Source organism: Chiloscyllium plagiosum, chromosome 27 (genome assembly GCF_004010195.1).
Source record: "Chiloscyllium plagiosum isolate BGI_BamShark_2017 chromosome 27, ASM401019v2, whole genome shotgun sequence".
NCBI lineage: Eukaryota > Metazoa > Chordata > Chondrichthyes > Orectolobiformes > Hemiscylliidae > Chiloscyllium > Chiloscyllium plagiosum.
This window is the reverse complement of record NC_057736.1, coordinates 18,139,745-18,166,235: the sequence shown is the minus strand read 5'-3', so window position 1 is coordinate 18,166,235 and position 26,491 is coordinate 18,139,745. Positions and strand designations below refer to the sequence as shown.

At 42.4% G+C, this 26,491-nt stretch overlaps 1 protein-coding gene across 2 annotated transcripts in view; it reads right to left on the bottom strand.

Moving 5' to 3' along the window:
• The window catches only part of e2f2 (E2F transcription factor 2), a 44,659-nt gene extending 35,374 nt beyond the window's left edge, over positions 1 to 9,285 (bottom strand). For both annotated transcript variants that reach the window (XM_043717574.1, XM_043717575.1), the window contains exon 1: positions 8,720 to 9,285. In XM_043717574.1, the coding sequence (XP_043573509.1) occupies positions 8,720 to 8,965 (246 nt within the window). In that variant the 5' untranslated portion in view covers positions 8,966 to 9,285. The remainder of the gene's footprint in view (positions 1 to 8,719) is intronic.
• Positions 9,286 to 26,491: the final 17,206 nt, after the last annotated feature.

The following is a 26,491-nucleotide window of genomic DNA, read 5'->3' as shown; positions in this document are numbered from 1 at the left end:
GAAGCAAGTAGGCAATAGGAGTAGGACCACATCTGTTGTGGTTTCATGGCACTCACACAAGCATTCAAGGGTGTTCGAAGTATTCAAAACAATACATGCGCTTTTTTTAAAAAAAAACCACCACCTGGTTGCTGACTCATTCAAATCTAAACAACCCTCCACATCTTCAGGACCTACTGGGTGGAGAACCTGAACCATGTTAACATGTGAAGATCATTGGAAGCGAATCTGGATCTTCCTGAATATTTATTTCGAAAAGCCCTGTGCAGTCACTGCCACATAAGCCGCTATTTGCTTTGATGGAGAATTTGGGGGGGGATTGTAAGAAAGCCAAAGATAATTTGGTATAAATGCATCAAATTTCTTCACCTCCAATTATCTATCTTTGCTCCATAACCTTTTACAAGGAATAAGTCTTCCACCTTCATCTTTAAAGTTTTAATTGACCTCTTTTTCACCCCAAAAGACTAAATACTTGCGACTGATAATGTTCCAGATCTCAACTACATTTATGTAAAGAATTGCTTCCTGATTTCTGTCTTGAACGGCCAACCTCTAATTTCAAGATTGTGCCTCCTTGCTCAGATTCCCCTCAGACAGAAAGTACTCTCTCTATACAAATCCCTCTACATTGAAACCCAAATATCAAAGACCTTAATCAGATCATCCCTTGACATCCTTACCAATTCTGAATTCCTTCACCATTGGCAGTTTTACCATCAGCTGCTTTGGCCCAAAGGTCTGGAATTTCCTCCCTGAATCTCTCAGCCTCTCTTCCTGCCTTTGAGATTCCCTTTTAAAAAAACTCTAGTCCTTTGACTAAATGTTTGGACACTTATGCTATTAAAGCTATGCACCTCTGTACCAGATTTTGTCCAATAACTCTCCTGTAAAGCACTTAGAGAGAGAGAGAGAGAGAGAGGTCTGAAGTTTCTGTCTATATGGGCACAAGTTGTAGTTTTTATGCTCATGACCACAGCCATGTCCTTAGGGCCTAGGTGATATTTAGAAAAGTATAGTTTATATTCTGTACATTTTTAGGGCCGACACCAAATTAATTGAAGTAAACAATACCCCAGCGCATGGGAAGAAGAGTAACAAAGAAATGCACCAGCTTAAAAGTTTTAAAAACACACATGAAAGCAAATATCTGCCCTCCAAACAACAGCAGAAGCAGAGGATGGTTTAATGGGACAAGGTCCAAGAGGTGGACATCAATCAGCTTCTCCTGTTCCAGTTTTATAAAAGAGTTTCAGCAATAATTTAAACTTGACCTCAAAAGGTAGCCCATGAAACTAGCTGGTGAGCATTTGAATGTGTTTCATTTCCGTTGTGCCCACTTCTGGTGCATTGCTTGCACCTAGTCTCATCTAAAGCCAATATTTTGCACAGCGTGGGAGGGTGGGGGAGAGAGACAGACAGTCTCGCTGAGGTTAGCCATCGTCCCAACTAGCAGCCAATTTAGCTGTCCTTCAAAGAAGAGAAAATATAATTCAGCATTGACTTGGACATGGCTAAAATGGACTCCTCCCAAAACTGACCAATTTGAAGTCAGCTTTCTGTAGTGAAGTTACAACTGAATGACAACCAATTGCCAGATGCAACAACCACACAGCATTCAAACTCAAATGTCCACTTGGAATGGCAGAACATGGAAAGATACAGGCACCGTACATGGCTGACTGCTCTCCGCAGATGCTGCCTGACTTGCTGAGCCTTTTGAGCAATTTCTGTTTTTGTATCATACAGGGCTGATTAGGATAATAGGAAATCTGAAGGGGGGAGAAAAGGTAGGAAAACATCATTAGGCCCAAAAACACAAGCTGGTTTTCCGCAACTCGGTCTCATTGGCTCATCAGATTCTTTCCAAACATCTACCCAATTGCCTTTGGATCAAACAAAACATAAAAATTAGAAACAGACTATTTGGTCCCTCCAACCTGCTCTGCCAGTAAACAGGACCATGGCTGATCTGATGTGGCTGCAACTCCACTCCCCCGCCACTATTCCCCAATGCCGTTGGCTTCCTGGTTAATCATAAAATCTGTCTAATTAACATTGGCTACTTCAATGGCTTGCTCTAGCAATTACAACTTCATAACTCTTACTCCCTTTAGATGAAGACCTTGCTTTCCTCAGATTTTTTGCTTGTAATTGCGGGACATTTTAGCTGTCATGCCATCTCCCTAAATCTTTCATTCAAAGCTTCAAAACAAAGATCAGCACCATAAACTTCCATTCATAAACCTGAAAACAACAAAGTCTATTGAGACAAAAGGCAACACCTGCTTAGTTACAGAGAGAAGGCACACTGAGCTATATGAAGGGGCTGTTGTGGTTCTGTTCGCCGAGCTGGGAATTTGTGTTGCAGACGTTTCGTCCCCTGTCTAGGTGACATCCTCAGTGCTTGGGAGCCTTCTGTGAAGCGCTTCTGTGATGTTTCCTCCGGCATTTGTAATGGTTTGAATCTGCCGCTTCCGGTTGTCAGTTCCACCGACTGCAACGGACAGCTGGAACTGACAACCGGAAGCGGCAGATTCAAACCATGACAAGTGCCGGAGGAAGAAACATCACAGAAGCGCTTCACAGGAGGTTCCCAAGCACTGAGGATGTCACCTAGACAGGGGACGAAACGTCTGCAACACAAATTCCCAGCTCGGCGAACAGAACCACAACAACCAGCACCCGAGCTACAAATCTTCTCCCAAACTTTGAATATGAAGGGGCTCTTAAACTAGCATTTCAGACTCTCCTCATTTCGATAACATGGAAGGAAGCCATTCAGCCCATCTCTATACTGGCTCTCTGTCTCCCATAGCCCTTCCCAAAAACAAATCTCCATTTCAGGAGTGTACCTGTTTCACATTATGAAATGGACCAACCCTGTCTTGTACGTTAAATTTAAATTTGTCTGTTTGCATGTTAAACAACTAGAGAATTGGAATGAATCACAATACGTCATAAAAGCAACATGAAATCAGAAGACTTTAACGAAGGGCAAATATGTAAACAAGGCCCTGAACTCAACACCAGTTGAAAATGTTTGCAGGCAAGATGGACTGAGCTCCACTAATAAATCAAAAAAACTTTAATTATGGTGCAGTTGCTTCCAACAACAAGCTGCATTTATATATCACCTATAAAAAAATGTAAAACCCACCAAAGTGATATGGAGGAGTGTTAACAACATTCAACACTAAATCGGGTCTGGCAGAACGGAGGAAGGGTCACTTGACCAGAAACATTAACTCTGATTTCTCTCCACAGATGCTGCCAGACCTGCTGAGCTTTTCCAGCAATTTCTATTTTTGTTTCTTATTTACATCATCTGTAGTTATTTTGGTTTTTATTCAACATTAATCTGCCCAAATATTTTTTTCAGTGGGTGGCCTAGAACTTCATCATAAAGTTGGCTTCAGAAGAGAGTGAGTTAAAAAGGACAGAAAGGCTTAGGGAGGGAATTCCAGAGTGAAGTGTCTAGGTAGATGATGGCATGGCCACCAATGGCCAATCAAAACAGGGACTACAAAAGACCAGAAACAGAGAAGAACAGAGATCCGAGTTTTGTGAAGGGGACAATTACACAGATGAAGGAGATGGAAGAATATACAAGCGAAGGGAAAAAAAACAGCATTAACTCAAGATCTAGAGAAAACGGGAACTATTTTAGGAGAACAAGACCCCAGGAAAGCCACTTACTATAGCAGGAGAAAGTGAGGACTGCAGATGCTGGAGATCAGAGCCGAGTGTGTGGTGCTGGAAAAGCACAGCAGGTCAGGCAGCATCCAAACAGCAGCAGAATTGACGTTTCGGGCATAAGTCCTTCCTCAGGCCTTCATTCCTGATTTTATTATAGCAGACATGACAACATCCTGCCAAAAAGGTGCTGGGTAGATAGTATTGGTAGCCTATGTAAGGGAACGTATCATAGCCCAGATAAAGGCCATAAAAGTCCAAATCTCCTGTTTTCATGAATTTACATGTTCCTATTTAATTTCAATCAAATGATTCTCAGAGTTAAGTTTTAACAATCAATTGGATAATAGCAGAAGGACATTCCCCTCCAAAACCACACGATTTAAACAGGACCACCAAATACAAGATGTATGAGGATAGGTAGGGCTTGGTTAAGGACTGGATAACAGCCACACAAATAACACCAAGAGTTCAATCAAACAACCTTGCCCACACACTGTATACAATCCTCCCAAAATGGTGCTACGGCTGAGGGAGGGGGTGCCATCAGAAATATATTATAGAATCAGCATGAATCTCCTGTCTGAGTCTTTGGACTGGTGAGTGAGCTAAGCTGTCAGGTTTCCTACACCCTCATCACTAACCTACAAAAACAGCTCACTCAAAATGCCCATCTGAACAGCAGAGCGAGGACAGAACTGGGATCAGAACCAGCATCCCCCATGGGCAAAACAAACAGTCAGCACTTTCTATTCAGCTTTCAGGTCCTCAGGCCTCCTCCGGAGAAGATTGTGGCAAATCAGATTGTGCCCACAAACCAACTTTCCCATTTCCCTTTGACTTCCTTGCCTGATAGGAATCCATCCAGCTCAACCTTAACAATATTCAATTTCCAAGATTCCAGTGCTTCCTCAGGAAGAGGGAGCGTTCCACAGACTCAAGACATCAAGAAAATAAATTCTCCTAACTGCTACTCTTACTTGGGAGCCCATTTACTTTTACATACTGTCTCCTAGTTATGGTGTCCACCACAAGAGGAAACTTTCTTTTTAAAAAGTGTTCACTCTGTCAAACTCCCCCTCCTGGGGTCTGAGAAATTTCAACATGATCACCTCTTATTCTCTCACATTCCAAGGGATACATGCCCAACTTTGAAATGAGTTCAACATGGATTTATTGTAACCCTTGGACTCCATGTATCAGTGAAGAATTACACAGTGAAGGGTTGGATGGGTACAATATGACCTTTGTTCATTGACAGGATGAATGCTACTGGCCAGACAGTTTTTATTGCCCATCCTGAAATTGCCTAGAGGGGAGTTAAGAGTCAACATGTATTCCTGCCCAAGTAAGGATGGCACTTTTCTTCCCTAAAGGACATGAGTGAACTGGGTTTTTTCTTACACCAACTATCAACAATGGTTCCAAATGAACATCATTAGAGTTTTAATTCCAGAGTTTTATTGCCAAGGTGGGATTTGAAACCAGGTCTCCACAACATTACTTATGTTTCTAGATGAACACCTGATATCTCTGATAACACCACTAGGCCATCACCTGCTCCAGAGTTGGAAAGTGTGGTGTTGGAAAAGCACAGCAGGCCCTAGCTCCCAGCCCTGCCGTATTTTCACCATCCCTCCAGACCTCCCCCTCTCTGAGGATGAACAATCAGTCCTCAGCAGAGGCCTCACCTTCATCCCCCTACGCTCCCAGATCAATGAGTTCGACACGCGGCTAGACATCGAGCATTTCTTCCGCTAACTTTTCCAGCACCACACTTTCCAACTCCGATCTCCAGCATCTGCAGTCCTCACTTTCTCCTAACACATCACCTGCTCCAGCAAAGTTTTCAAGATAGTAAGGGAAACTGCCAAGTTAACTTGGAAGAAACCAATTCCAGTAAATCAGTAGCCTAGAATGAAAGGGATACAAGTCTACAAATTAAATCCAAATCTTTCAGAAAGGAAGCCAAGAAGCACTTTAAGATACTCGCTCAAAAAGCAAAGTGAAAATTCCACCCCAAGTTTGAAGGCAGGTTCAAAGGCAGGGGGTATTTCTGCTCAGGTATGGGCTGAGTTTTCTTGGGCAATTACCTTCTCAGTTCATTACATACATACGTGTGCAAAATGACAATTTTTTATGGGTGGGTGGGCATTACATTCAGAGGCTCCCCTGAGGGCTGTCCTGGAGAGAAGGGAAGCTCTTTACCCTGTGGATGACAACAAGAGGCCAGCCCAACTGATGAATGCAGTTGTTGGAGGTAGTGCCTGTGGCCAGCTCAAGAGAACCTGGCTCTCTTGGTGAATAACTGTTGCCTTCTGGCACAGTACGTACCACTCGACGTCCCTCTGGGTGAGTGTTAGCATTGTCAAGCTGAGAACAGCAACACAGGAGGTTGGCTACCACGCAGCTCCAATGGATCCTTCATGTACAATCAATGTCTGCCACTTAACTGCAGCTACCTAAGCAGCACTGCATGCACCAGCAGTACTGACTCTCACAACTGCCAGGGTTCATATACAAAACAGTAAAAGGAGCTACAATACACAGCAGCTCATACATCAACTCATTGACCTTCCATCACAACTTGACACAAGTACACAACTGATAGTTTTCAGCAATGGCTGGTATGGAACAAAGGTACAAACACAAAAGATGACCCCACTGAGTTCAGCCTCATTTGCCAGCCCCAATCAGATTTGTTGGCATCAGCTGGTGTGGCTCATGTGAGCAGACATAATGGATGGCCCAGTGTTCATCCCCAACACTGACATGTTAAACACTTACATACTTTAGGGTGGCACTGTAGCACAGTGGTTAGCACTGCTGCCTCACAGCGCCAGAGACCCAGGTTCAATTCCCACTTCAGGCAACTGTCTGTGTGGAGTTTGCACATTCTCCCCATGTCTGTGAGGGTTTCCTCCGGGTGCTCCGGTTTCCTCCCACAGTCCAAAAATGTGCAGGTCAGGTGAATTGGCCATGCTAAATTGCCCGTAGTGTTAGGTGAAAGGGTAAATGTAGAGGAATGGGTCTGAGTGGGTTGCTCTTCGGAGGGTCGGTGTGGACTTGTTGGGCCGAAGTAAGTAATGTAAGTAATCTAATCTAAAATCATACTGCATAAAGCTAAGACTTCTCAATCAGTGAGCTGCTGAACATGGAGATGCCTCACTCTTTACAAGTATTTAACTACAGGGATGCAGTTTGCATATGGCAGACTTATCACCAGCTGATTAACCAGGTCAGGCTTCACCCTTTAAACATTTGCGCAAAACAACAGCTTGTTTGGAAAGGAGCCAAGTCGGTGAAGTTTTGAGTATGGAGGACATAGTGTATGCACATTAAGGCCTGTGCCTGCCAGAGTAGACTATCTGTGAATACACAAGTATATACATGGACTTGCCATTTTGGATTATGGGATTGCACTGTTAACTCAATTCCAGTGGGCTGGGCTATTAATGAGCATTCATGACATGCTAATGAATGCAGAAATGGCTCTTAAGAATGAAGATTAGGAAAGTTTATCCATCTGAAAGTTCTTGAGAACTTGACTGCAAAACCTTAACCCATCAGGAAACTGAATTTTTGCCTCCAATTAAATCCCCTTGCCAGCCTTCTGACTATTCCAGGGGGTCGTGAAAGACTCTCAACAAATGCTAACCCAATTATTACTACCTTTGGTTTGCATATATATTAAAAAAGGTATTTGGGGCAAAGGTAGGACTCAGAGGATTAAATGGTGTTCCCTGTTTCAGAGGCAATGGAGGGAGCAGCTGAACAAGAACTCCAATCCTATAGGAGGAAGAACAATGAGACAAAGCAGCAACATTTATACAGAATTCAAGAGATAAATACAGGCACCCTTGGAAAAATAAAGTTCTACGACTGGAGTCCTTTGCCAGAAAAGCAGTTCAGTCAACAAGAAACTCCTTCCCCATTCCATCCCCCTCAAAAAAAAAGTAGGCCATGACCAAAATCAGACATGGTTTAAAAACTAGAAACGATGGATGCATTTTTGAGGACATCTGTGCTTTACAAGCTCCCCAATCCACGAGAGGAAACTTCAATGAGTTCAATAATAAAAAAGGTGTCACAGGTGAGCATAGTCTTGTATTAATATTGCTTCACCCTCAAAGATGATGAGTGGGGCTATGAGTGCCCTGTTCAGACACAATATTGGATCTAAATTTTAAGCCACTGAAGATGTTTAAAATTGAAACAGGTACATTTCACAAAGAGGATCAAAAAGAAAATTCAGCAGCAACTTTTCCCACGTTTTGAAATTAATCATGACATTGTCATACTATTTCTTTCAAATTTCTCTACCAGGCAGTGTATTGTCAGTTGCATTTTTAACTTTGAACCCTAAGCTGCCTACACCGTAGAGTTGGCAGTAAACATCCTTCCCCCACCCTCCAGTAAAAATATTGATTGATGAGGTTAAAGGCTGAGTGCCAGTAAAGTGCCAATGATTGGTTAGTTTCACTTTCATTCATTTGAATTTCATACATGAAAGCACCAAAATCTTCAAATGTTGACCCTCATATCTAAATATAAATATTGAGAAAGTCCTCTGAACCTAAGAGTTAAATCTCAAGACAAGCCCAGCAAAACTTCAGACAGTGACAGTTTGATCACCTAAGAAAATGGTCAACGTGTTTTGATGATAAATCGAGAGGCTGGAGAAACTTTTTTCGCTTGCCCTGAAATAAATGCAAAATTAAGGCAGCCAAGAGTTGCAGTAAACAGCTATCTGAGCTGTTTCTCTATTACAATAGATCCAGTTACACAGCAAGAAAGCGAAACCTGTTTTCACACCCCCCACTTCCCCCCAACTCCCATACGTATACAAAGTAGGGTTGTTTTTTGTATTTTTGCAAAAAGACATGTCAGAAATAGCGAAGTTAATTCCCCTGAATGATGACTAATGCAGAATGACCTGATATCTGCAGGAACTGAGCTAAACACACAAGTATAAATGCACATCTATTTCAAAATGAACATATAAATTATAAATTACACTTACCGGCAGGCGCCCTGTGCTGGTCCTTATTGTTCTAACTTCAGGTCCTTGAGGGGTTGCATACAAACAATCACTGTGATCAGAGTACACTGCTCCTGCAATTTGAGTGAAATAACTGGCAGGGATGGTAGGGATTTGGGGGCTACATAGCCCCGTACTCCCATTTTCCACATTGCTAAGTTTTTTCTGGGAACCAGTCACCACCCCAATAATTCCCCTGCCCGGGGCTGGGGAAACTCCTTTTGGCATTTTTTTGCAAAGCTGCAATCTTCCCCCCACTCTCCCCCTTTTGTTTGCAACGAGAGAGAGAGAGAGGGGCAAAAAAAATGGTTAACTTCAAACCGGGATTTGAACACAAAATAAAAGACAAAGTCAACAAATGCAGGCATATAAATGATTAGCAAAGTCTCTAGATTAAACTGCACGGGGTCTCGGAGCTAATGTTGCTTTAGATGCAGCAGGATGCAATGGATTGTGAAAGGTCCTCTCTGATTCAGAGGGGAAAAATGGCTGCAGAAACTGTACTAGCTGCTGAATGCAGCCTGATTCACAGAGTCTGAAACTCAGCCTCTGGCGCCAAAGCCTGTGCCGCGAAATTCATATTTCCCGCCATCTGTTGCAAATACCCGCGGCTGATTGGCGTAAAACAAACCGGGATACGTACAGCGGTGGCCAATCACAGCGCTCGAACCGGTTTCTTAAAGCGGCAGGCTCGGTACAGAACCTGACTCCAGCTGAGGCTCCCACAGCATCCTGAATGCCTTCATATTTCGCAAACAGAGGATTCTGTTTTTGGATACAATAGTGATTCTTTAGTGGAAGCAAATTATATTTCTATTCCCTGCATTCCTTTTACTAAGCTGCATTCCCACCTTCATTATTTGGCATGATGTTGCTCTCTTTCTCTACCTGGTAATACAGAAGGCATTTGGCACACGCACGCGTCTTTGTTGGTCAATGTATTGACTATAGGAGTTGTGACTTCAGCTACTTTTGGAATACTGTGTCCAATTCTGGTCTCCCTGCTGTAGGAATGATGTCGTTAAACATGAAGGGGTGTAGGCAAGATTATAAGGATGTTGCTGGGTTTGGAGGCTTTCAGCTAAAGGGAGAGGCTGAATTGGCTGGGCCTATTTTTCCCTGGAGCAGTGGAGGCTGAAGGATGACCTTATCGAAGTTTATAAAATCATGAAGGGCATGGATAGGGTCTTTTTTTTCCCAGTGTAGGGGAGTCATAAACTTGAGGGCATAGGTTTAAGGTGAGAGGGGTAGATATGAAAGGGACCTAAGGGGCAACTTATTCATGCAGAGGGTGATGTGTGTATTTATTGAGCTGCCAAAAGAAGTGGTGTAGTCTGGTACAATTACAACATTTAAAAGGTATCTGAGTAGGAAGGGTTTAGAGGGATTCTGGATCAGTGGTGCTGGAAGAGCACAGCAATTCAGGCAGCATCCGACGAGCAGCAAAATCGACGTTTCGGGCAAAAGCCGAAACGTCGATTTTGCTGCTCGTCGGATGCTGCCTGGGATGCTGTGCTCTTCCAGCACCACTGATCCAGAATCTGGTTTCCAGCATCTGCAGTCATTGTTTTTACCAGGGTTTAGAGGGATATGGACCAAACACTGGCAAATGGGAATAGATTAATTTAGGATATCTGGTCACCATAGACAAGTTGGACTGAACATAACTGTAGGACGCTAAGACTGTCTCCTGAAACGCTGTTTGCTCTGGCACTACAGTGAGTGGCTGCTGGTTATCCAATCACACAAGACACAGTTAAAAACTCCTCCAGACACTTGAGCATGTAATCCAGACTGATATTCTTGCCAGGGTACTGTGGGAGTGCTGCACTGTTGAAGGCACTTCCTTTTGAATGCAATGTTCAATCGATGCCATCTCTTTCCTGTCAGGAACCCTACATCACTGCTTTAAAGAGAAACAGGGGAGATCACCCCAGGGTCTTGATATCCTCTATCCTCAACAAACAGCATTATAACATAGAATTTCTAGTTATAATCAGGTTGTGGGATCTTCTTATGCACAGGTTGGCTGCTGCATTCGTATTTAACTGTCCATGTGATGTGGGCTCCACTAGTTGGGCCAACATCTGTTGTTCACTGTCAATTATCCTGCAACAAGTGGTGATGAGCTGTCTTCTTGAACTGCTGTAATTCTATTTTTCAAAACTTATTTTGTTGGCCATTAGATATTGCATAGTGTCCTGAGGTTGGGAAAGGCATTACACAAATGCAAGGTTTTCTTAAAAAAATAAAGTAATGTACGCTGTTATTGCTAATTCTGCATCCTTGCAACACACAAACCCTTCCAGGATGCAATGTCAACACACAAAAGCACTTTCAATGACAGGGTGTTTGGATAATGAGCAGCAACAGGGAGCTAGCTGATTTACCTCTGCCTTAACCCAGAGGGATTGTGGCCAATTGTAACTTTCCCAAAGCCATTGCAGCTGAGATCAGCGGCGTCCCAGGAGGAACCCCAACCCAAGTCTTTGTCAGATTCTGGAAGGGTTCAAGGAATAGAAGGCTGTTGATGCACGAACTAACTGTATTGTGCCTTGGCGGTGGAATTTGAAGAAAGAAAACACCTTTTCACATTGGGAGGAAACAGTCAACAAAGAGGAGAGGAAAAAGTGAGTAGAAACAGATGGGCAGAAGGAGACAAGAGAAAAGGAGAGATATTGGGAGTAGCAAACCATGTGTGAGAGACAGAGAAGGCAGGGAAATAGGATCTCAAAACTAACTGTTCATAATAGTCAGAGTAATGTGAACACATCAAGCCTGAACTGTTTAGAAGCATGAGGGAACTTACTTTCACCCATCCATTACAGCATGATGTCTCAGAGGTCACTGTCACTCAAATGTTGCAGAGATGGCTGTAAATAAATCTATTTCCCAACACCTACCACCCCTCCCAGTCACAAATTCTTTCCATTTTTACTCCTCTCAGGCTAGGTGCTGTATAAGTGCAACTTATTTGTCTCTAATGAAGAGATGAGTACCAAAGGAAGTGAATCACTTTGCCCAGAATCACTAAAAAAATCTGAACTTTTTGAAATAACAAGAGATCTGTGAAATACTTCCTCCTTCAGCATGTCACATATCATACTGGGAGAGCAAAATTTGCACGTGTCACTGCAAAGAAGTTGTGAGGTGGAGTTTCCTGAGAGGACAGCCATTTCCAAAATCATTCTCTGGTTCATCCATCTGCTTGTGGTGGGAGTACAAGGTGAATGAAGCAGGTCAAAGGATATCTGGCACATTTATTTAAACATAGCTAAGTGTGAAGTAGTGAACATTAGTAAATGCGCAAAATTAGAGTCAAAATGAGAGGAGCAAAGAGCTCGAGGGATACAGATGCATACATCACTAAAAATAACAACGCAGGTTAATGAGGTCAGAGCACTGAGATTAATTTCTAGAGGGATAGAATTGAAAGGAAAGATGTTATTTTAAACTTGTACACAACTTAGGTTAGACCACTCTTGGAATACGGTACATAGTTCTGACCTTTATATAGTTCTGACCTCAACCAGATTGCGCTGACATAATGAAGTGGGAATGCATGAAAGGGATATTAAATCCAATGCATGAGCAGTTATTTAACATCACCAGACAAATGATATTAACTTAAAATACTTGGTAATCATATAAGTTGGTTTTGCAGCAGCCCATACTTACCATATTAAAGCATTCCAATCTAAACCAGCGCATTCCAATTTATTATCTCTCTGAAGACTGGCATGTTCCAAAGTCTGACACAGCCTGGGTCCCAAGGTTGCTTAAATTAGGAGTGTGTACCAGTAATATGAAAAGGCTCTGAAGACACCGGAGAATATGGAACAATTATTTCCAAGGCTGATTTAAGGACTCAGGTTACATAATTTCAAGAAAATGTTGGGTTTATTTTACTAAAGAGAAAGCAGACAGTGAAGAGTGACCTGATAGAAGTCTTTAAAATTACAGGTAGAGTTTGGTGAGATAATTAGAAATATATGCTTCCATGTGTCAAAGTGATGGCCGAGTGGTATTATTATTGGACTGTTAATCCAGAGACCCAAGCAATGTTCTGGAGACCTGGATTTGAATCTCGCCAAAGCAGATGGTGGAATTTTAATTCAATAAAAATTTAGAATTAAAAGTCTAATGATGACTATGCAATATTGTTGATTGTCAAGGAAAAGAAAAATCTGGTTCACTAATGTGGGGTGGCACAGTGGCTCAGCAGTTAGCACTGCTGCCTCACTGTACCAGGGACCCAGGTTTGATTCCAGCCTCGGGCAACTATCTGTGTGGAGTTTGCACATTCTCCCCGTGTATGTGTGCGTTTCCTCTGGGTGCTCCAGTTTCCTCCCACAATCCAAAGATGTGCAGGTTAGGTGAATTGGCCATGCTAAATTGCCCATAGTGTTTGGGGATGTGTTGGTTTGGTGCATTAGTCAGGGGTAAATGTAGGATAATAGGGTAGGGGAATGGATTTGGGTTTGGTTACTCTTCAGAGGGTCCGTGTGGACTTGTTGGGCCAAAGGGCCTGTTTCCACACCGTAGGGATTCTAAATTTAATGTCCTTCCTTTTGGGAAGGAAACAGCCAACCTTACCTGGTCTGGAAAATGTGTGACTTCAGAGCCACAGCAATGTGGTTGATCGTTACCTGCCCACTGGAATTCAGGAGTAACCTCTTTACTCTGAGAGAATATGGAACTTGCTACAAGCTGAAGTAATTGTGACAAACAGCACCAATTAAAAGGGAGCTAGATAAGGGATAATGGATGAGGTGGAATCTCATGTGGAGTATAAACATTGGCATAGGTTAGTTTTATATCTGAATCTACATGGTAAAATTCTATATTAAAAAACTAAAGCATCATTCGTTTCATTATTGTTTGGAATCTTGTTGGCTGCAAAATTGGCTGCATAAGATTAATGACTACATAACAAAGTGCCTAATTAAAATACTTTGATAATTTTCTAAGCAAATGCAACTCCTCCCTAGTGCAGCGTTGTCCTGGTAACATAATCTTTTTACCAAGCCTCTGGAAACATGGCTGGGTAATAACAAGTTTAATGATATACTAAAAAATATTGCCACCTGCAATTGTACCAAAATCCTTTACATTTAAATTAAATGAACTTTTGAGTGCCTTCACCACCTACAGACATAAGATCGTAAAGAAATAGGAGCAATGGTGAGCTATCCAGCCCTTGAGCTTGCATCTGAATGGATTGTGGCCTTACCACCACTTTCCTGCTACCCCACGCAACCCTTAACTCCACAGCAGAATAAAAATTTATCTAACTCAGCCTTGAATTTATTCAATTACCCCATCTCCAGCGCTCTGTGAGGAACAGAATTCCAGAAACAACTGAGAAAAACCTTCTCATCTCCACCTTAAATTGGGAAACTCCTCATTTTAAATTGTGCATCCTAGTTCTCAGAGCACCCAATGTGAGGAAACATCCTCTCAGTATTTACTCTGTCAAGATCTATCATAATCTTACAAGTTTTAAAACATTGAATTGAATTTATTGTCACATGTACCTAGGTACAGTGAAAAGCTTTGTCTTGCAAGCAATACAGGCAGATCACTTAGTTAAGTAGCATAGATAAATAAATAATAGGTAAACAGTGGCAAAAACAAAACATACGTACAGGCGAATGTTTCTGTGTAAGAGTTTGTGAGTCCATTCAGTATTCTAACAACACTAGATTAGAAACTGTTGCGAAATCGGCTGGTGCGTGTGTTCAGGCTTCTTCCCAATGATAGAGATTGTAGGGTGGGATTGACATTGCCAGGGTGGGATGGATCTTTGAGAATGCTGGCGGCCTTTCCTTGACAGTGGGCCTGGTAGATGGATTCTATAGATGGGAGGTTGGCCTTTGTGATTGTCCGGGCCAAGTTCACCACTCTCTGTAACCGTCTCTGATCTTGAATGACACAGTTGTCATATCTGGTAGTGATACATCCAGACAGAATGCTCTCGTTTGTGCACATATGAAAGTTGGCAAGGGTATTCACCGTCATGCCAAATTTCCCCAGCTGCCTGAGGAAACATCACCTGTCATTCTTCTGAACTCCAATGAACAAAGGCCTAAACAGTCAACCTTCATCCAAAGATAACCCCTTCAAGCTAGGATGCAGCCCAGTGGATCTTCTTTGGACTGCTTCCAATCCAAAAATACTCCTTATTAAGTAGGGAGACTGGACACAATACCTAAGATGTGGTCTCACCAATTCCCAATGCAAATACAGCAAGATTTTGCTACTTTCATACTCCAACTCACTTGCAATAGATGCCAATATTCCCTTTGCCTTCCTAATTACTTTCTGTATCCAGAGACTAATATTTTGTGATTCACATACGAGGATACCCAGATGCCTCTAGGCCATAACATTATGTAGTCTCCATATTCAGTTTTTTTAACACTACCTGTCAAAATGGTCAACCTCACATTTCTCACATTATATTTCATCTGCCAAATTTTAGCCCACGCACTTAACCTATTGATATTCCTTTGCAGATTCTTCGTATAATCTGCACAATTTGCTTTCCTTCTTAACCTTGTATCATCAGCAAGTTTGGCTACAAAAATGTCAGTTCTTTCATCCAAGTTATTGATATAAATTTCAAATAGTTGAGACCATGCCATTGGGCCCCTATGGCACTCCACTAGCTAAAGTTTGTCAAGTTGAATATTAACATTTATCTCAATTGTCTATTTCCTGTTAGTCAATCGTTTATCTAGTCAAGTTGCCATAGTCTTATCAGACCATAGGGTGGCTCTCTCATTAGAGGTAGGTGACTGGTTAAACCTGAGGACCACCATACCTCAGATGAGGGATGAGGTTGAGAAGAAGTGTCCTTTATGGTAATCTCAGCCAGGATGGGAACTTAACCCAGACTGTTGGTATCATACTGCTTTGCAAAACAATCATTCAGCCAATTGAGCTAAACTGAGCCCCCACTAATGTAGCCCCTTTGGCACCATAAGCTCTTCTCTTGAGCAATAATTTTTAATGTTATCCCTTGCCAAATCTCTTTTGAAAAGTCCAAATACTGTACTCAACATCTACTGGTTCCTCTTATATGCCTTGCTTGTGACATAGAAATCACACATTTCTCAAAAAAATCTAATCAATTTGTCAAACTGATTTTCCTTTCATAAAAATATGTTCACTCTGCTTTTATTTATTATGAGTTTCTAATATTCTGCCACTACTTTCTCAATAATGAATTTTAGCACTTCCCCAATGACAGATGTCAGGCTAACTGAGCTATAATTTGGTGCTTTCTTTCTCCCTCCTTTCTTGAATAGTGGTATTACAATTGTGGTTTTCAATCCATTGGGACCTTTATACAATCTAGGGAATTTTAGAAGATTACAATCATAGCATCATCTTCTTTAAGACCTTAGGAAGCAGGACATTGGATTAGGGAAATTTGTCAGCCTTTCATGCTATTGGTTATCCTGGTATATTTTCTCCAGAGATTGTGACTGTTTTAAGTTCTTCCCTCCCTTTCACCTTCTGGCTTCACATTAACCTACTAAGTCATCACAAAATACATTACAGTAGAGAAAGGTTAGTCAATATTGTAATATAAGAAACACAGCAGCTAATTTATGTACAGTAAGCTCCCATAAGCAGAAAATGTGATTAAACAGATCCAGTGGGTAGACCTTTGGATTAGTAAATAAGACTTTGCTGGATATATCATCTAGAAATCTATCTACAATCCCAGCTTGGTAGGTATGCCACCCTCAGACAACTATCTGTGTGGAATCTATATGTTCTCCATGTATTTGCATGGGTTATCACTGGATGCGCAGTTTCCTTCCACAGCCCAAGGATGTGCAAGTTAAGTGGATTGGCCCTGCTGAATTGCCCATAGTGCTCAGGGATATGCAGACTATGTAGATTGGCCATGCAAGATGGAGGGTTGCAGAGATGGGGTAAGGAGAGGGTGTGTTGGGGGAGCCGTTCTCTGTGGGATGCTCTTTGGAGGATCCGTGTTGACCCGTTAGGCCAAAAGGCCTGTTTCCATTCTGTAGGGGCTGTATGGTTCTATGATTCTATGAAAAAGCTAACCTCAGTAAAAGAGGAGCCATTAGATTTTCTTAAAGTTCTAACCAATTCACAAAGGTCCATCAAAGAAGGAAACTTGTTGATCTGACCTATATATTCCTTCAAGCTACATACCATCCTGACTTGGAACTTGGACCCTCCGAAGAGCATCCCACACAGAACCGCACCCTCACACCCCCTCTCCTCACACCACCATTCCAGCAACCCTGCACCTCCCATGGCCAACCCACCTAGCCTGCACATCCCTGAACACTATGGGCAATTTAGCATAGCCAGGCCACCGAACTTGCACACTTTGGACTGTGGGAGCAAATCAGAGCACCCAGAGGAAACCCACACAAACATTGGGAGAATGTACTGTTCCTTCACTGTTGCTGAGTCAAAATCCTGGAACCTCTTCCCCGACTGCACAACGGGTGTCCCTACACCCCAAGGACTGCAGCAGATAAAGAAGGCAGCTCACCACCATCTTCTCACGAGCAATTCAAGATGAGCAATAAACGCTGGTCTAGCCAATGACACCTACATCTCATGACGAAATAATAAACAACTAAACATCCTATATTCTTGGACTCTTAACTGCCACCTAAAGAGGCCCAGATGCCCCTCATTTACAACAACCGAAGAAGACCCACCACCAGCCTCTCCGGGAAATTAGTGACGGGTAGTAAGTTATAGCTTTCCAGTGACAAACACATCACAGCTTGGAAAATAAGTCAAAATTATATTAGGTATCACATATATCTCAATACCAACTTCAACAGTACTCCAAAATAATTTGTTATCTGATTTCTTTAGAAATTTTCTGATGATATGATAAGATGCATTTTAAAACCAGAATTGATTGCTATTTCTTCAAGAGGCTTAATTGCCAAGTAGGATAGAATTGGGTCAAACTGAGTTCTTGGAACAACCAGGACTAGCTGATTGAAATCTTACCATGTATCCCTTCAACCATGTCAATGCTGTGGCTATAAGAGTATATCAAAGATTGAGAACTCTGCAGCAGTAACTATCCTCTTGATGCCCAAATCCTCTCCATTATCTAAAGGACACAAGTCAAGGGTCTGATGTTATTGTCTCCTCTTGCCTGGTTGAGTGCAACTCTAACAATACTCAAGAAGCTCAACACCGTACAGTAAAAAGCAGCCCACTTGATTGACACCCCATCCACCATTCTAAACCTTCACCCTCTTCATCACCAATGCAGTGGCAGCAGTGTGTGCCATCTACTGGATGTGCTGCAACAACTCACAAAGACTATTCCGACAGCCCCTTTCAAAGCTGCGAGCTCACCATCTCCAAGGCATGTAAAAATCATCACACCAGATTTCCTTTCAAGTAATAAGCCATCCTGACTTGAACCATATCATCATTCCTTCACTACCTCTGGGTGAAAATCCTGAAATGACCTTCGTGAATAGTGCTATGGATAGCATAGACTGAGACCTGAATGTTGAAGGGTCCATGATATTTTGTAATAATAGCAAACTAGAAAACAGTGGAGATGTTGTCATGACTCATGTTTGGCAGGGTAACCCTTGGGCGTCTAGTTGCCCTCCCTGTATGGCCCGTGATCTTGGAAAGAGCCAGGTACCTGTGAATACTCCAGTACATTTATAACATGTCAGCTCCCAGGATATCTGCCACAGACCTCCAAAATATGGCTTCAATGGTCATAAATTATCTGAACATTAAGGGAGTGGAATCCTTTCCTGTTCACAAACACAATGAGTGAGTGACTGGGTGCGATCGATAGGGAGAAGCCAACGATGGTGGACCACTCTAATTCCATAACTGTATGACTGTCACCATCAAGGAGAAAGGATATAAAGCGGTGAGCTCTAGCAAAAATAGCATTAATGGTATCCCAGATAGACCCATGACTCATGTATTTGGAGATACCTTAAAAGTTCACAGTTGTTCCCTGAAACAAACCAGTTAGAACATAGAACATAGAACATTACAGTGCGGTACAGGCCCTTCGGCCCTCGATGTTGCACAACCTGTGAAACCAATCTGAAGCCCATCTAACCTACACTATTCCATTCTTGTCCATATGCCCAGCCAATGACCATTTAAATGCCCTTAAAGTTGGCAAGTCTATTACTATTGCAGGCAGTGCGTTCCATGCCCCCTTAATTTACCTAACAATTAATGACCTTTGTGACCTTAATTCCCCAGAGGGATGGATTTGTTACATTCAGTATTTGTGACCACAAGTCCTCCTCAAGTAGCAGGGAGAAAGTTAGGACTGCAGATGCTGGAGATCAGAATCGAGAGTGTGGTGCTGGAAAAGCACAGCGTTTCAGGCAGCATCCGAGGAGCAGGAGAATCAACATTTCAGGCATAAGCCCTTCATAAGCCCTTCGATTCTCCTATTTCTCGGATGCTGCCTGGTCGGCTGTGCTTTTCCAGCACCACACTCTTGACTCCTCGAGCAGCAGTCAGGTTTCTGATACAGTGGAACGTGACATCCATGATCTTTGTTGGTAATGCCATTTGGACATTTGAAGATAATTGTGGTGAAGCCTATACACTCAGGGTCTTACTATTTGCCTGCCCTTCCTGGTGGGCCTTGACCTGGAGGCTGTGTGGCAGCTGCTGGATATTGCTGTTCTTGTTGGGTAGTGGCAAAGCCAGGCAAGGTCATGGTCATTTCAGTTCAGTCGGAAAGTATCCTTGGGTAAAATTGGAGAGTTCACTCAGTGATATTAAAGGGACGTCTGAGCCCTCACCCTCCTTGACGAACATTTTGTGGCATGGAGTCCTCTGAAGAAAGTCATTGTCATGCACTGAGATATGTGATCAATGATATGCTCGGATAATAATGTGTCTGAGCTCCATTTGGAGCAGACTTCTGCCAACATGGAGCATGCACCCACCTCCAAAACATAAATCTCCTTTACAAATCACAGCCAAGATCCTTGCAGACATAATTTTCATGTGAGAATGTAGCAATTTTAGTGTGTTGCATTTTAGTACTTGCTATGGGTTCCAGTTGCCAAATGGGAACTCCAAGTTTCACTATTAAGTTTTTGTTAAAAAAGCACTTGTTGAACTTACATGATGAGGAGACACTCAGTGCTCGCAAAGAGATGCTCATGGTTGCTTGAGGTCATAACTGGTTATCTACATTATTCAACAATTGCTGACCTCCAGATAAAGTGAGAATTGAAGGCAGATGGATGAGGTTACTTCCATTTCCTCTTGCGGGACCTCAAAATCAAGGTTTGTAACTCTTGCATCTCCCACTTTGTATGTGGTCACAGTCATTTTATGAAGTTATTGCACAGTTGTCTTTCAGTCCACCCTGGCAAAGTTCCAACCTTGTGTTATTGTGAGTGAAATGCAGGCTCCATCTGTGATTCCACCCATTCTTCACATCCCCTTTTGTGTTGCTGTTCCTGTCACCCTGATGCTCCTTCAGCCTCTCCCATTCCAACTGAGCCCCTTTACATTATTATAAAGCTGCTAGCTTTACCCAAGAGCCCATCATTCTTGAGATTACCATACCCATGCTGGCCCTGAACTCACCCGTGTCAAAGCCAGTGTAACTGGGAATTGCTTGAACCCCCACCCCATCACACTCCAAGCACTTCCAGTCCCCTTATGGGGTCACCTCTGGTACTGTCTACAACTGGACCTTTCTCTACAACCATTCTCTCAGTGACCCAGTACAATGAAGTCCATCCCCAGACTTGATGTGCCCACTTCCCCACAATGTCAAAGCCTGTCCTTGTTGAGTTCCCCTGGTATTAGTAACTGAATACCATGAACTGACAGGGGCACACCTTCTCCCCCAGAATGACTTGGCAGGACAGCGGTGCCACCATACCCAGATTGATCCCTCATCAGCATCCTGACTGAAATACATGTAACTCCCAGACAGCTTGCAATTGAACTGAAGGACTGATTATGGTTCAATCCCTGTTCTTGTAGGGCGTGGATGCTCAGATTTATGTGGGACCAAGCACTTGACTGACTCTAAACAACCCCATGGATAGTAATTAGATGAGCCCCTTGACTGACTCTGATGATACTCTGACTGAATGTAACCCACCTTCACCTCACTAAGGACTCTTCCTTTGACTTTTATGCTTTGCAGTGTACTTTGTCACATCAGCTCTAACACATGGTGATGCTGCATGGAACCTCACAACAATATATCCTACCCCTGTTTGTGACTGATACAATTATACTTCACTGCTCCCACTGCCAAAAGCTGTTTGCGTCTCCTTCTCCACTGAAAAGCAGCATAAACCACAAGGTTAGCTACCTGTAACTCAGAAGTAAAGACTGTCCATGCTAAAAATGTGGCTAACACATCGAGGCTAGATACTGCCAAATAAGTGTTGTGCATTAAAAATGCAAGCTAAGATGTATAGGATGCCTGTCTCCTTGTCAGTGTAAAAGTCCTTCATAGATCCATGAGCTGTCTGGTTGTCCCTGAGTGCAAAGTGGCCGAGCAGAAGTATGTAAGAAGTATGTCTGGCTGTCCCTCAGTTCAACAGTAGGTGGCTGAAGGTGTCAAGTGGCAACAGAGTTGGCCTGATATCAAGCTCCAAAGATATTCTGAGGCTGGTGCTTTGCTGGTGTCAAGTTGCAAGGATGAAGGATTCAAGAAGAGTGTAGTCATTGTCCTTGGAGGTACCTTATGCAGAACGGTGCCTCCAAGGGAGAGAGAAGCTTGACGCCAGCACAGGCTTTCTACAGGTTTTAATGGGCATGGACATAATGAATCCAGGTTTTGAAGCAGTTCTGAAGAAGAGTCATATTGGACTCAAAACATTAACTTGGTTTCTCTCTCCACAGATGCTGGCAGACCTGCTGAGTTTCTCCAGCACTTTCTGTTTTTATCTCCAGGTACCAGGTTTGTTTTATCTGCCAGGATTTGGCACCATCTATTGTCTCATTGGAGGAGATAAAAATTGAAAGTGCGATGCTAATGCGAACACTTATGCAAATAAATTGTATAATCTTGCTGTTCATCAAGGATGAGATTCTAATCTTACTGTCTGGGGCTTGAGGACTGAATCAGTGAATTTTCCTCATGTTAAGAATCTTAATTTTTAACTCTCACAAGATAAAGCCAACTCTCTCCCTATTAATGTCATCATACCAGTGAGGGCTAAAACAATTGCCCATGTTTTTGTGAAAAGGAAATCATATTTAACCAATTTGTTGTTTGTTAAGTTCTTTAAGGAAGTAACAAATGATGTGGAAAAAAGAGAATTGGTGAATATATAGGTTTCCAGAATTATTTGATAAAGTGCAACATGTGCAAACAAAAGTTTGTGGTATAGTGGGTAACATATTCGCATGGGTAGAAGATTAGCTAGCTAACAGGAAACAGAGAGTAGGTATAAATGGGTCATTTTCTGATTGGCAGGCGTGCTGTGCCACAGAGATCATTACTGGGCCCTCAACGTTTTACCATTTATATAAATGACTTGGATGATGGAACCAAACAAATGGTTGTTAAATCTGCTGCTAACATAAAAGGAATAAGTCCTGAGGAGGACATAAGGAGCCTATAAACAGATATAATGTAAAGAGCCACTTTTCACAAAGGACATAGGTATCTCTCTCCATTTGAGAGACAATTCATTATTGTAGGCAGGTCAGCCATAATCGTAATGAATGGAAGATCAGGCTTGAGGGGTCATGTGGCCTACTCCTGCTCCTATGTTTTACCACTCTTTGGGTACTCATGGTCCTTTGATACTTCATCCAAGTAGCCATTCTTCCTGCATGACTTTGAAATTGTGAGTATCCATCAGCTGTTCAACTATGGAGATTATCATTCTGGAGAGAGCCACTCTTGATAACAAGAGGCACTGAATTTGGTTCTGAGAACCCAGGCTGATGGTTCCAATATATCACCTCTATAACCACCATCCCTGAGATCCTGTATTTCAACAAAAGTCAGTCCATGTGCATAAGGAAGAAGGTTTGATTTATCCTGCTCTGCATATTCTCTCCATTCACTGGCATACGGGTCTTCTATTTTCTTTTATCAGACATGGAGAAAGTTAGTGATATGACCCTTGGGATAAAGAAAAGAAATATCCTCACAGAACGGTGGCCCTTTTCCTTTAAAAAAAATATTGTATTCCTCTTGCTAGTGACCCAAATTCTTTGTGTTGTTTATTCACAGTAACTTGCCTCAGTAGCCACTGTGATCACATTGAGTTATATTGTGTTTCCAACCCAGAAACAAACCTTTTAGCCCAATCTTTCCATGTCAGTGTTTAAGCTCTACACAGTCTCTCAACTAATTTGCCTCATCAACTTCAATCAATCTAATCTTCTAATCTGTGATGGCTCATAGTTTTATCTAGCTATGATCGCAATTCAATCTATCCTGGGGGGAAAAGGAGGAGTCATAGAAACATCACTATAACAGTAATCTGGGGGCCCAGGCTAGTGCCATGGCAAAGGCAGGAACTTGAATTTCATTAATTAACATGGAAATATAAAGATTAGATTCCCTACAATGTGGAAACAGGCCCTTCGGCCCAACAAGTCCATACAGACCCTCTGAAGAGCAACCCACCCAGACCCATTCCCTTAACACTATGGGCAATTTAGCATGGCGAATTCACCTGACCTGCACATCTTTGGACTGTGGGAGGAAACCAGAGCACCCAGAGGAAACCCATGCAGACACGGGGAGAATGTGCAAACACTCCACACAGACAGTTGCCAGAGGCGGGAATTGAACCCAGTCCCTGGCGCTGTGAGGCTGCAGTGCTAACCATTGTGCCACCATGCTGCCCTAAAGCTAGTTACAGTATGGTGATCATGACGACTATAATCAATTAAGTAAAATCTCATTTCATTCATTAATAAGGAAAGTCACCATAGCCTCAGAGGACCATAAGGCTACTCTGTTATTTGAGTTGGATGACTGGTGGTGAGTTTAACTTTAGGGTCACCACACCTCACTCTTTAGAAAGGATGTCTGCCATTCTTACCCAGCCTGGCCTTTAGGTTCACTGGTGAGGGTATCATCAGTCAGTACAAGGTGGAGGCTGCGAAAAAATAATTGAAAGCTGTCAACAAGGAAATATTGATGACCAGAATAAAAAGTTCATTGCAACTGAATGTGGAATTTCTAGTTTAAGGCTGCATAAGTACAAGAATTCCTACAGGGGTAAAATGGAATGGATACCACTGCAATGAGTGTTTGTGTTAATTGTTAAATTTAAACGTGAAATGTCTTTAAAAACAGCAGCAACTGCCTGATAAACCATTTCAGTTTTGTATATCTGTGGGAGAAGTATATTGGCTGTGACCTCACCACTCCGCAGAAGGCTTACTTAGAGTGATGACATTTTGTGTGTAGAATGTGTGTCAATTATTTTGAAAAACCTTTCATTGTTAACCAGTGTCTGCTGTCTTGTGCCATTTAAATACTAAGAAATTAAAGCTTTCCATGGGTGTTATAGCTTTTAATTTAGTAGAAGATTGATAACCTTGATGATATTAATATTTTAATTCTGGCTCTGTGGAAGTACAAATACGCCATGTGTCAGCATAAATACAAAATCTATTGTAATCATATGACCGTATACCCTAACAAATGAGTTAGTGAGAATGGATAAAAAATCCCTGAAAACCAAAAGGTAGGTCCGGAAAATTAAAGTAGCTTCTGAGTAAGTTTCAAGAAGAAATCTCTAAAAGGAAATGATGTTTTGTGCCCTGGCTTCATTACTTCTCCATTGTTGTCCAGCAAGGTGCTCTCATCCGGTTCCATGTTTATTTAATCGTAGCCAGAGAAACATCTTCTATAGCTTTTCTTATCATTTTTGCACCATTCTGATGAGGTCTCACAAGGATCAATCCATGGTCTGTCTAACTTCTCATCTATATCCGTGCCATCTATATCCCAGCTACTCATCAAAAACAGTCAGGTTTCACATGTACTCAGTACATTACTCAGTGTTACCTCACCATCACCATTTCCTCTTGATCCCTCCACTGTTTCTAAATTGTCATGCAACCTGTCTGACATCCACAGTTGGCTGAACAGAGATTTCATCGGACAAAATATTGGCAAGACTGAAGCCATTGCCCTTGATGTCCACCTCAGATCCCTTCCCATTAGTTCTTTCTGGTCACTGGCTGAGGCTACAGCAGACTGCTCATAAACTTGGTGCATTGACTTTGAGATGAGCTTTTTCCCAGGCAAGCATAAGGACCACCTGTTTCCATTTTGGTAACATTGGCTGATTCTTCCTTTGCCTCAACTCTTCTACAGTTGTTTGCTATTTATGAAGTTGACTGTTCTGAAGGAAACCTGGCTGGCCTCCTGTCTTCCTCATCAATACGTTTTAGCCAATTTCTTAGAGGCCAGTGTGACAGGGCCCGAAAGATTAACATCTAATCTGAGCAGTAGAATAAAGAAATATTGGAAAGGTCTAGCATGGATTTACAGATTCCCACAAGAGTCATAGAGATGTACAGCACGGAAACAGACCCTTCGGTCAACCCGTCCATGCCGACCAGATATCCCAACCCAATCTAGTCCCACCTGCCAGCACCCGGCCCATGGGTCACCCCTCAGCTCCAGGGAAAACAGCCCCAGCCTGTTCAGCCTCTCCCTATAGCTCAAATCCTTCAACTCTGGCAACATCCTTGTAAATCTTTTCTGAACCCTTTCAAGTTTCACAACATCTTTCCGATAGGAAGGAGACCAGAATTGCATGCAATATTCCAACAGTGGCCTAACCAATTTGCTGTACAGCTGCAACATGACCTCCCAACTCCTGTACTCAATACTCTGACCAATAAAGGAAAGCATACGAAATGCCTTCTTCACTATTCTATCTATCTGCGACTCCACTTTCAAGGATAAACACAGGGGGCTAACACCTTCAAAATATTGTCTACCTAACACCAATTGTTACAGTTAACCTGAGAATGCAACTTTTAAAAAACGTTTTGTGATTTACACATGAAAGAAGTGAAACTATCATGGTATTCGAACAGATGAAAGACTCAACAGACATTCAAGGTAATTTCAATGTATAATTTCAGTTACATCACACTGCAAACTTTTGCTATAAATTCTGTGCCTTACAATTGTGTCCTCCACAACCACCTGATGGAGCGGTGCTCCGAAAGCCAGTGTTTCCAATTAAACCTGTTGGACTATAACCTGGTGTTGTGTGATTTTTAACTTTGAGAAAGTGATGACTGCAGATGCTGGAGATCAGAGCTGAAAAATGTGTTGCTGGAAAAGCGCAGCAGGTCAGGCAGCATCCAAGGAGCAGGAGAATCAATGTTTCGGGCATAAGCCCTTCTTCAGTCCAACTCCGGCATCTCCAAATCACTTTCAAGGAGCTATGAACCTGCACTCCAAGGTCTCTTTGTTCAGCCACACTCCCTAGGACCTTACCATTAAGTGTATAAGTCCTGCTAAGATTTGTTTTCCCAAAATGCAGCACCTTGCATTTATCTGAATCAAACTCCATCTGCCACTCCTCAGCCCATTGGCCCATGTGGTCAAGATCCTGTTGTAATCTGAGGTAACCCTCTTCGCTGTCCACTACACCTCCAATTTTGGTGTCATCTGCAAACTTACTAACTACACGTCTTATGCTCACATCCAAATCATTTATGTAAATGACAAAAATTAGAGGACCCAGCACCGATCCTTGTGGC